Raw genomic sequence first — 12604 nt, 5'->3', positions numbered from 1 at the left:
TCTCTCTGTCTCTCTCTGTCTCTCTCTGTCTCTCTGTCTCTCTGTCTCTCTGTCTCTCTCTCTCTCACACACACACACACACGCACACACACACACACACACACACAGACACAGGGAGGGAGAGAGAGAGAGAGAGAGAGAGAGAGACACTACCACCACACCATACTAGTTAGCACACAGTATGTATACTGAAGCTGGTATAACACACTCCTAATTAATGATCAAAACTCCTTGGAGCTGAGGTGCTGCTCTCCCAATAGACAGCTATTTTTAAAATATTTCTCTTTCAAAACAACAGCATGATTAATCCTATTATTCCTATTTAAATTACTTATGTACAAAGAGCCATGCACTGTGAGCAATTGTTAAAAACGCTTTATTATGTGTAATTTGTACATGCTTCAATTTGTGTGGCTTTAGGGTAATTTATTTTCTGGGTTGTGATGTCATCTACCCAAATTAACTAGATCTAATTCTCATTGTGACACACCACATACAAAAATACAGTTTTAAAACGAAGTTCCTCTTCTTCCCAGAAAGGTTCACAAGAATGTGTCAGATGGATAAAACAAGAAAAGAATATTTTGCACACATACCAACACCATTCAAGGCATTCTCCTTCACACAATGATGTCAAATCTTTTATTTTGAAGCAGCAGGGAAAGAGCCCATCCGCTCTCTGAGGGGAACGCAAACTTTATTGTTGCTAAAGCCAGGCTCCAGGGATAATGGAGCGCTCCTTTGGGGGAAAGAGGGAATATGGGAACCGAAGGTGGAGGCTGTCATCCCTTCACAAGCACTTCAAGAGGAAAGAATTGCAGGAAGTTCCTCGGGGACAGTCACACAGCTTCCCGATCCTGGCCCCTTTCCTCACTGCGCACTGCTCTCCAGCGTCACACTGTCAACAACACAACCGATGGTTACTGGGGTCCCAAGGGAGCTTCCTCATGGGAGACAGGACCAGACCACTACCATCAGCTCAGGTCGAAGCAGTCAGATCCGAAGCCCAGGGGGCCTCGGGCTTATAATTTCCGAAAGAGGATATTTAAAGGGAGAAATTTAAATGACTGATCCCCTCCTCCTACGTTCTTCTGCCTATGGGGAGGGACCACAATTTCAGCTTCTTTTTCTCGTTATCTGAAGGGGGGGGGATCACCCAGATTCTTGCATCTAAGAAATATACAAGCCTTTAATCCCAGCACTCGGGAGGCAGAGGCAGGCGGATTTCTGAGTTCAAGGCCAGCCTGGTCTACAAAGTGAGTTCCAGGATATTTTCCTCTCATAGCCTTTGTTTTCTGCTTTCCCACTTCCTTGCTCAAAGAAGGAAAAAGTTTGCGTGTGTGTGTGTGTGTGTGTGTGTGTGTGTGTGTGTGTGTGATTTTTACCTAGAGTTGTACAACGAAGGTGACCAGTCCCGAAAACTTTTTACCACAAAATTTAAGAAAGAAAACAACAACGAAATGATACAAATAAAGAAAAAGAAAAAAAAATGGTGGTGCTCTAGAAGGAATTAGAAAGAACTGAATAGATTCAAGGGCTCTTCCATTTGAGATGTTTCAGGAAGTACTCCCACTCAGATCATGAGACTGTTTTCTGGCCCTAAGTAGCCTGTTCTCTCTTGTTCTTAGAGACCAAGGAGCAAGGGGGCGAGAGCAAAAGCAAAGAGGACGTTCCAGGTAAATTCTTCACCTAGCTGCTCAGCCACTTGCTAGAGTAATGACCATGTGTAAGATTCTAGGCAATCTTTTCTCGTGGAAAAGTAGGGAAAAGGGAACCCGGAGCCTTACCATGGGGACTTGGCCGTACTTCTTCTCGTAGATCGGAATGCGTTTACTCTTGAGCTTCTTCAGGACTTCTTGCAACGCTTCGATCTGCAACATAGCGCCGGGAGCCCGAAGTTGCCGCCTTGGCTGCGAGCCCAGCGCAGGTGCTCACTTTCAGCCCAGTTATAAGGAGCCCGGGACACACAACCGCGGGGCAGCAGGACTCGGGGGGGGGGGGGGGGACAAAGGGGAGTAGATACTGGTGGAAAGGAAGCCAGGCGGGCAAAGTCCCTAGACCTGATCTCACCTTCCAGAGCCTCCAAGGAGCACACTGCCCAGACCCGCCACAACTAGGGATTCGCTCGACAGACAGCCCGCAGCCCGTGAACTCAAATATCTTTGTCTGGTAGAGGGTACCCAGGGTACTTTTTTTTTAAATCCAGCGTCAGGGGCTCTGCCCTCTGGAATGGGACTGGGATAAAGAGGGACGCACGCAAAGCAAGGGCCCTGTGGTAGTCCAGTGGGGGAACCCGAGGCGAGGGAAATACTGACCAGCTCCTTCTCGTGGGACGCATCATCCACGGCAGAGTAGATGTCCAGGGCTCGGGGCTGCAGCTCGGCGTCCTCCTGGGCACCGGCACCCAGCAAAGGTAGCAGTAGCAGCAGGGCGGCGCCCAGGAGGGGTAGCAGCCTCAGGCGGGAGCTCTCCATGGTTCTGGACCTCTTCGCTGCTCGGGCACTGCGCTCTCCGGCTTCTTATAGCCGGTTGAAATCGGGTGCCGGGAAGAGGGAGGGGGAGAAGAAGGACGGGGGTGTGGAGGAGAGCCCGGGTCAGCCGTCTGTAGGCAGGCTCCGCTGCCGTTTGACGTCAATGCCCGCCGGGCTCCGGGAGCCCGGGAACGAGGCTCTGCGCACAGATGGGCTAGAGCGCAGAAAACAAGACCCCGTGCCCCGAAACGCTGTCCGCCCCGCAGCCAGGGACGCTTCCCTAGGGGCCAAAGCTGAAACTGAGGGGCAAAAGGTGAGGGAAATGGAAAATGCCTTCGGGGCGATGAACAAGCAGAAGAGTTGCTTTCCCTATCTTAGCCGCGGTAGACGCACCAGAGTTCTGCTCATAGGCTCTGCTTTGCCTCCCTAATCCCCAAGCCCCGGGTGTAGCAGCAAGAAGGATATGTGGACTCCAGCAGGCTCACTTGCTGAGCACAATTCTAGGAAAGCTAGGGAGTGAGGGAAACAATCAGCATACTAGACGAAGGGAAATTACGTCCTCTGCACCAAGGGTTCTCTGTAGAGGCTGTGTGATACTAATAACCCGAAGAGGAAAGTAGAGTAACCCAACTGAACGGGAGCCAGAGAACCGGAAGTGGTACCAGTCCTGGTCCAATCACTTCCAGAGTCTGTACCTTAGCACAAAGTTAACCTTTCTGATGGACTGACAGATGGCTCAATGATTAAGAGCACATGCTGTTTTTACAAGGTCTGAGCTCAAGTTGCCAACAGCGCAGGCACCTGCACTCGTGTACACATACTTACACATATATGGATAATTAAAACTATAGCAATAGCACATTTTTAAAGAACCTCTCTGAACATCTACCTTTGTCTTATAAAACCGAAGTTGGAAGAATGTAACACCAGAAGGATGGAATGACGGCTCTTGTGTACAACGTTCCTTACCCTTGCCGCAATAAACACTAAGCCTCCTGGTCCCTTCCCCTAGAACTGTGAAGCCGTCCGAAGACTGTGTGTGCCCTGTCTCAACTTTAACTCAGGGCAAACTGAACCATCCACAGAACTCATCCTTCCCACTTTCTCTGGTACTCCAAGAATTCCAGAAATTAAAGGAATAAAAAACGCAGCTCCCAGCCGGGCGTGGTGGCGCTCGCCTTTAATCCCAGCACTCGGGAGGCAGAGGCAGGCGGATTTCTGAGTTCGAGGCCAGCCTGGTCTACAGAGTGAGTTCCAGGACAGCCAGGGCTACACAGAGAAACCCTGTCTCGAAAAACCAAAACCAAAAACAACAACAACAACAACAAAAAAAAAAAAAAAACAAAAAAAACCGCAGCTCCCTGATTCTGGAAAGATCTCCAGAGATCAGAAGCCAAGGTGAACCAAGTCTTCTGGTTCCGGAAGACACACAATAGTGGCTTTGTAAAGTTAAGGGCCTCACCCTATGTGGAAGAGGTGCTTTCGCACGTGGACCCAGAATAGATCCCATCTGTTTGTTGACCTGACTTCTTGCATCGCACCCTCCTCCCCTCGACAGATCCTGAAACACACCCATTCTGCCCCAGTCCCATCATCACACCAGAATCCTGGCCAACAGGGGCAGCGTGCTGACTGTCTGGTTCTTCATCCCCACCCTTTTCCCTCACCTTTCTCTAATCCACAGTCCACCACCAGCCGTAGTATCTATCATATCCTAAAAATGGCTGCTCAGTAGGAATCTGCATCCCCCACTCTTGCATCATCTGCACCTTAGTCCTGGCCACAGATCCTGCTACTGCGCTCTGGCTGGCCTTCTTGTTGTTTTTTTGTTTTTTTGTTTTTCGAGACAGGGTTTTCCTGTATAGCCCTGGCTGTCCTGGAACTCACTTTGTAGACCAGGCTGGCCTCGAACTCAGAAATCCGCCTGCCTCTGCCTCCCGAGTGCTGGGATTAAAGGCGTGCGCCACCACGCCCGGCCTGGCTGGCCTTCTTGATCCTCTCACGAGTCAATCTTTCCCTGATTGGCCTTTGTCCTTGCCTGGAAATGTCTTCCTATGTCTTTAAGTCTCTCACTGCTTCTTGTGACATAAATCTCGATTTGTAAATTTCCACGGCTACTCAGTCTAAGGCATACTTCAAATTTTTTTCTTCTACAATCTTATTGATTTAACACGTGATGTGGATTACTGAAGTAGTTAATACAGAATATGTATCTGTTTTCTTCAGTTACCAAGGTTTTAATTACCACTGAAATGTGTATTTGGGTGAAATTCGAGAAGTAGGTTCTCTTCTGATAAATAGTACGCATATAATATTTCTCCTTGGGGTTAAGCCCAACCTGAAACCATGTCTAACACCTCCCCTGTGATGCTTTGTATATGCCTGGCTCAGGGAGTGGCACTATTAGGAGGTGTGGCTTTATTAGAGTAGGTGTGTCACTGTGGGTGTGGGCTTTAAGACCCCTGTGCTAGCTGCCTGGAAGTCAGTCTTCTGTTCAGTGCCTTCAGATGAAGATGTAGAACTCTCAGCTCCTCTTGCACCGTGCCATGCGCATGCCTTGATAGTAATCGACTAAACCTCTGAACTTCTGTAAGCAGCCCTAATTAAATGTTGTCCTTGGTCATGGTGTCTGTTCACAGCAGTAAACCCTAACTAAGACATCCCTCAAGTTCTGCTTCTCACAGATGCCTTTTAATTTGCATGGACTTTCAACTGCAGCTCATTTTACTGTTTAAACCTTACACACATTCAATGGCACTTGCTGCACAAAGTCCCCAATGATTTTTAAAATGATCTACATTTCAGAAGAAAAATAATTCTTCTGAAAAGAAAAATTTCCAAGTAACTACATAACCCATCCCTCACAAGGATGTGAACACACCCAGTGCAAGGTATCTCTCAAATTTTGTCCCCAAGTACAAGTGACATCTTTGCTTTGTGTCATTTATATTAGGAAATCAACTCAAAAATTCAAGTCCTGATGATACATAGTCGATGTCCTCATTCTCACATAAGAAGAATCCTGACATGTAGTCGAACCATCAGGGGAAGGAGTCTTGAATCACCCTGGGAAGCAAGGCAGGCATACCTGGGTCATTTCCACACCATGGCATCTTCTCCTTTGAGAGCAGTGGTAATCAGCCTTCCTGATGCAGTTTCTCATGTTGTGGTGACCTCCAACCACAAAGTTATTTTGTTGCTACTTCATTACTGTAATTAATGCTAGTTATGAATTGCAATGTAAATGTCTGCTTCCCATGGTCTTAGGCAACCCCTGTGAAAGGGTCATTTGATCCCCAAGGGGTCACGACCCACTGGCTGAAAACCTTCATCCTAGAGTATCTTGAAGAAGCTTTGTACAGTAAAGCTTGGCCAATTTTTTTTTTTTTTTTTTTTTTTTTTTTGGTTTGACTGAAGAAGGAACAAAGGATGAGGTGTGCTGAGGTTTTTACACCGTGCCATCAGGACAGCTTATATATTTTGAATGCTATTTGATGACTTTGATACCCAGAAGCTATACATTCCAGTAATGACCTGGCTGGTTCCATGCCTCAGCAGGTAAAGGCCCCTTACCAAGAAAGCCTGGCAACATGAGTTCAATTCCTGAAACCTACATAAAAATGGAAGAAGGAAAATGACTCTACAACATTGTCCTCTGACCTCGATATGTGCGTTATGGCGCATGTACCCACACACACATCCTACATATGCAGACACATAGAATAACAAATGATTCTCTTGCTTTTTACGATTCCATGGTAAGTATCAGAGTGAATTTATTGGATTTGCTAAAAACACATCTTTATATTTAAAAGAATTAAGTGGAATCATGCAATAGCCACTTAAAATCCTTGAAAAAATTAACTCTTCTAAGAGTAAAATGCAATTTTCTTCCCAAGGCTCGGAAGTCTGTTTATGACTTGGCCCCTAGCTTCTTCCTCAGCATCTGCACACAACACCCCTTTCCTCCCTCACCGTATTCAGGCCACACCGGCTCCTATAATAAGCCAATCCCTTTCTCAGCTCAAAGTGATCCAAAGAGGAAAAAGATAGTGTCTAAATTGTGCTGGAGCAAACTAAGATGTGTATGAAATAAATTAACCTCATTCATTCATCACATCATACATTAAGAACTAACTTGAAATAGACTGTGGACCTAAATTTAAGAACTGTAACTATAACACTCCTAGAAAAATCATTTCTAGAAGGAAATCTTTATGGACTAAGGTAAAAAAGATTTCTTTCTTTTTTAATTAAAATATATCTAATATACCTTTATCTATATATAAAATAATTGAAATACATCTAAAATATATCATTTCCCCCTTCTCTCCCGCAACCCCCTTCTAGCTCCCTCTTGAAGTAATATCCTCTTTTCCTTTAGTTGTTATAGTTAACAGATGCCTAAATATATAAGCACAAGTTGCTCAGCCCATATAGTGTTACTTGTCGGTATATGACTGTAGAGTCGACCATTTGGTATTGGATAATCAGTTTTAAGGGGCTCGTCACTGGGGAAGATTCTTTTTTCCGACTCTCATCCTTGGGTGCTTGTAGTTCTTTGTCTATTAAATAATTTTGAAGGTGATCATTGGAATTAATCACTATTCCTCACCCCATATATAGAAAAAGAAAGCAGGTCACCTTGCAAAAGAAAAGCAATAAGCCGCATATGTCTATAGAGATCTTCCGGGGGCCAGCCTCTCTTAACTGCTCCTGAGATAGAGTAGGCTTGTAGGTCTGATCATTGAAGTCTCAGGCACAAAAATCTCATCAGCAGAGAGCCAGGAAACTAGCACTGTTGAAAGGCTCTTAGGACACACTGCTTTCTGAGGAGAAAAATTTCAAATGAGGAGACATTTCTTACACATCTCTATCTCTTACAGTTTTGAACCTTTTAAAATAAAAAAATAAATAATAACCCACTGATTGATCTGTGCCTTAATTTAGGCTATGCACACATCCCTTTTCTAATGTTCTAATGAAAACAGAGACCACCTTGGTTCTCAGTTTTTAAAAAAGTGAAAATGTATAGACTAATTGCTATTAGTCTATATTCGTCTAAATGAGGGCCCCACAGTCCCCAGAGGTTGGAAGGTGAAATGAGAAGGTCATAGCAGAACAAAACATGAGAATTGTGGCTCCCCACATCCCTCAACCTCATGTATTTCTCTTCTTTAAATTTTTAATATTTCCTCTACCCATACAGCTCAAGATAGCACCAATCTGTTAGGTTACCACACTGTTCAAATGTCAGACCATCTTGTTATCCATTGACCCTCTCTCTACCCATCCTTCCAACCGCATTCATTCAACAGCAAAACTTTATCTCATTAACTTCTTAAATATCTTTAAATAGCAAGCCCTGTCTTCCCTTGAATCAGCTTCACTTCCTCCAAGTTAAGCATCACTTTGTTCTCCTTGTGTAAACTCTCAGGTAGCACCCAGCTCTATTTCTGCACCATCTACTTGGCACTTCCCCTGCTGCCAGAACAGATCCACGGTCATTGACGTTCATCTTCTATTTACCAACCTTCAATTCATAGCTTTCCAAAGGAACTGTTATTTTCTATGTTCTATGTAAACATCTGTATTCCTGTCTGGAAGAAAATAATCTGCATGTGATGAAGACAAGCATATGGAATAGTTTAGTAGCTTAGGACTCCAGTTGGTTTGGGCTTCTACTTGGTCTAGGACTCCATTTGGTTTTCTCGATAGTGTTTGTTGACCTGTTCTAGTGCTTTGATTTGAATACAGTTACCTTGCTGCTTTTGAAAATCTGTATGAGTCCATATTTCAAATCTTTTCATAAGAGGCTAAGAAACTGGAAAAAAACCAAACCCAGACAGTGACTACCAGTAGCACAAATAAAAGAATCTTGGAACTTTTAGAGATATTGAAGATGTGGAGCAAATGTATGTTTTACAGACGTTTGAAAAGGCCAAGTAGGGAAAACTTGAGCTTTAATGCAAATGATTTTAAGCTTTCAATGCAAAGGGTTTCAATTTGAAGACTCTGTATCTGGGTATTGCATATGCACAAAGGTCTGCTACATTATTGTAAGGGCTGAAAAGATGTTCCAGGCCAACTTTTTCTCTTGAGGATCATTGAGTCTGGTATATACATAAGTACCTATAACATGCCATCTTAGTGAGGAGGGTTCCTAATTAGAAAAGGGAAGCTCAGGGAAATCAGACTAAGTTATCTCTAGCGTGAAGTTTTTCATTAAAAATAAAAAATTCTATGGACAAGTTTCTGGGACTTGAAAGGAGAAAAAAAATCAACAAAAGCAAATTTCCCATTCTGGTAACCTGAGGGCAAAAAGGCAGAAAAGAGATGCTGCGGTGGTTTGAACAAGAACGGCCTCCATAGGCTCACATGTTTGGATGCTTGGTCCCCACTTGATGGAACTGTTTGGGAAGGATGAGGAGGTGTGGTTTTTTGGAAGAGGGATGGGCTTGAGGTTTCAAAATATTTGTGGCACTCATACTGTGTTCTCTGTTACTGTATATAGATCAAGATGTGAGCTCTCAGCTGCTCTTCCAGTGTCATGTCTGCCTGCCTGCCTGCCTGCCTGCCTGCCTGCCTGCCTGCCTGCTGCCATGCTTCTTGTCATGATGGTCATGGACTCCTGTCCCTCTGGAGCCATAAGCCCCCACTGACCCCTTCCTTCTATAAGTTGGTCACAATGTTTTAACACAGCAATAGAGAAGTAACTACTACAGATGTCATGAAGGCTGGACACATGAGGATACAATGAGTGTCCTAGATTGACCCAGTGGGGTACACAGACACGTGAGAGACAGAGAAATGTAATGGGAAATAAGGGCTTTCAAACAAACAGAACAAAACAGAAGGTCCAGAGTAGCAAAAAGTCTGAACTTGGAACCAGTGAGCAGGAAGCAGGAGCATAGGCGAGCCACAGAACTCCGTTCGTCCAACAGGAACACTAGAAGCAAGTGATTTCGCCTAAAAGTTTTGCCTCAGAAAGTAGGTCCTGTTGGATATAAGGATGGGCCATCAGCCAATTTTGCAACGAATTTGAGAAACAGATTATGTCATTCTGCTAAAAAAAAAAAAAAAAAAAAAAAAACAACAACTTAAAAAAAAGAATATTTAAATCTCAGTGACTTGGAAAAATGCAAATACATTTTTCACTTGGATGACTGACGTGTGTCCTGAGAGCTGATGGGCTATTCTCTTCATTGTGGCCGTGTAAGAACTCACAGTGACAGAAATCTCACCATCTCTAAAATGGCTGGTTTGTTTGAGGGTCTCAGGAAAACGCTGGGCAGTCTTGGATGGGCTAGAATGGGCTCAGAAGTGATTTCTTCATTTTAAAAATTATCTATATATATATATATAAGATATATCTATATATATATATAAGATATATCTATATCTATATCTATATCTATATCTATATCTATATCTATATCTATATCTATATCTATATCTATATCTATCTATATCTATATCTATATCTATATCTATATATCTATATATATATATATATATATATATATATATATATATATAGTGTGTGTGTGTCCCAAAGTGAGCATTTTGGCATCAGAAGACAATGAGTAGGTTCTCGCTTTCCACCATGTGGGCCCTCAAATATGGTGGTAAAGGGGTGTTAGCTTTCATTTACTGGATCATCTCACTGGCCCTGGGTTTTCATTTTTACCTCCCATTCATGTACCCAAACTATTCAGGTGATCTCATCAAAGAAAAGGGGCCTTAGAAATTCAGTGTTGACATGTGCCCAGAATACAAATATTATAATACAAATATAGCCACCATAGGTGTCAGCCTTAGTGTACATCCTGCCTGTGTCTCACATGTAACTGCTATACTTTGAACACTTAAAAAATATATATATGTCAAGACACATCATTCCTGAATTTTTCTTTATCTACTGCTCCATTATGCTACTGTGTCTGCCTTGCCAATAAGGGAGATGTCTGAGTATACATGTATTAACACAGTTCATATATCACTTCATGCAGCTGTATCTATCACTCACTTGCTAGACAAGGAGATCCTTGAAGGCAGAGAGGGCATCTAACTGCTTCTGTATTCCCAGCACTCGTGATGGTGCCTGATAGACAGCAGTGTGAGGTGAAGTTAGCTGCTATGAGATGGAAGGTAGCCTGCAGACAGGAACGAGACAACAGCTGGGTGAAGTGCACAGCCTATCACAGGTAAGCCTCTCGGGCAGCTCAGAAGCACTGCCGGGTTGCTATTTAGAAACAGCATTACCGACCTTACATCAGGAAAAAGTGTGTAGAAGGAGAGCTAAAATGGTTTAACAGCTAGCCAATTTCCAAAGCAAAGTTTCTGGAACACAGATAATGATAGCTTCGCTTAGTGGTTCCTGTGATAACTAAACGCGTTTCAGCTTTAAGACTGAAATATTTCCCCAAAGGCCCAAATTGCTGTGTCACTAAGAAGTAATTCCAGCCACATTCCAATCTTCTATTCCATTGCTCCCTCCACATATACTCTTCTTCTGTGGGGCAAGGGGCTTCACAGACATCATCTACATCATCTGGGACTACATCTGAGCCCTGTCCTAGCCCCTCTCGCATTCTCCATGGTACAATATGGGAAGAAATCTAGCACAAGATGACCCTGGACCAGCAAACCCCAGACTATTTTGATGGTCCCAACAGAAGCCACCCCTCTGCTGGGCAGGGGTTAGACTTCAGAGGCATCTGAGGTCAGTGTTAAACGCCACAGTTCTGGGGCTCTCCCGTGCTTCCTTCAGAACTCATCTAAATGAAGTCTATTGCTTTTGACATAAACTATAACCTCAAGAGAAACCAAAAACCATCTGGCAGGATGCAAAGATCGCACAGGGCCTGTGGGCAAAAGTATGTTTTATAGGAAAGGGGGCCATCAGCTTTCATTTAAGGGGATCCGTCCTTGACATATGTCTGCTGTGCACCAGCAGTTTAGTGCAACTTGGGTTGCAGCAATGGGTTCATCATGTTGCCTTGGCTTACCTGCTTAAGAAGGGTCCTGACAGCCACTCTGCATGCAAATGTGTAGGCTTCCCTATCTCAGAACTCCTCATCAAGCTAGCCTCTCTGAAGCCAGGCTGATGAATGTTGAATAGCAACCAGTCCTTCAGTTCTGCTCCTGAGTTCTGGATGCCCTCCGGGGTCATGTTTATCCCTCAGGAAGGTGAGATTAGAGTGGACTCTGAGAAGATGGGTGCTGAGATAACTGCAGGCTTGCCCAAGGTCCTTAATATTTCTCTTTTACTAATTTATGGCTGTGTGACAGTTGTAAACCTCTGTCTAACTTTATGAACGGGATTATTCTTTCTATAGAGAAGAAGCTTAAAGGACTTAGGGGAAGCAAACCAATCAAACAGCAGGGGTAGCAGGGGAGGTGTCTTGAAGATGCTGGCTGACATGAGAATGCAGTTTTCATCCCATTGTAGGGAGGTGACGGTGAATAACATAGAGATGATAAAACTTCTGTTTCTCTTATTGCCTTGGGCCCTCTGAATCTTCGACCCTTTTCTAGGAAAGCTAGCTCTTCAGTCACACGCTCCCCTCTTAGGTTCTGGGCGCTCTACATCTATCCTTATGAAATGAGCTGGTCCTTCTCTTTGTACATCATGATAGTCAGTGACGACCATGCCTCTGACCCAGCGCACAAGTATACAGTACAACCGGCTTGATGTCTTGTAGCTTCCAAGGGGGAGATTAGATTTTAGTGGCCCCATTCAACTCCTCTGTACTAGCTTTGGCCATCAAAACACAGTCATACTGTAATGCCCATCGTATTGATAAACCGTCATGTATTGTTTGAACTTACTGGGAAGCTGGTTCGGGAAGCTGGGTTGTCCCTCACCGCACCATTTCACAGCCAAGTATGTTTGTCTCAAATTATCCTCTAAGACTCCCTGTCCAGGGATCGGCTGGTCCCCATAACTATCTGACACAGAGCAGGGCGTGACCAGAGAAACAGCCAGAAAAAGAACGGCACATGTCAATGAGAACAGCGAGAAGGTGAACTGTTTCCAACAGAGGCCGTTGCTTAGCCCATGATGTAAAAGTGTCTGCAGGGGGAACTAGAAGATAAACTTCAGCCACGAGAAGCTTGCCCATGGAGAG

At 44.2% G+C, this 12604-nt stretch overlaps 1 protein-coding gene across 2 annotated transcripts; it reads right to left on the bottom strand.

Annotated features, from left to right (window-relative positions):
- Nucleotides 1-360: 360 nt before the first annotated feature.
- Nucleotides 361-2889, bottom strand: Cartpt (CART prepropeptide). Of its 2 annotated transcripts, none has more exons than XM_021180989.3 (3): nucleotides 2316-2889; nucleotides 1788-1910; nucleotides 361-898 (listed from the first exon to the last, which is right to left on the bottom strand). In XM_021180989.3, exons 1-3 carry the CDS (start codon nucleotides 2472-2474, stop codon nucleotides 791-793), a joined length of 390 nt encoding a protein of 129 aa, XP_021036648.1. In that variant the 5' UTR covers nucleotides 2475-2889; the 3' UTR covers nucleotides 361-790. The 2 variants fall into 2 exon arrangements, with proteins under 2 accessions (XP_021036648.1, XP_021036649.1); XM_021180990.3 differs by having other exon boundaries at nucleotides 1788-1871; nucleotides 2316-2878.
- Nucleotides 2890-12604: the final 9715 nt, after the last annotated feature.

This window comes from Mus caroli, unplaced genomic scaffold (assembly GCF_978045245.1).
Source record: "Mus caroli unplaced genomic scaffold, Mus_caroli_1 scaffold_15, whole genome shotgun sequence".
Lineage (NCBI taxonomy): Eukaryota > Metazoa > Chordata > Mammalia > Rodentia > Muridae > Mus > Mus caroli.
This window is presented reverse-complemented; position numbering and strand designations above follow the sequence as displayed.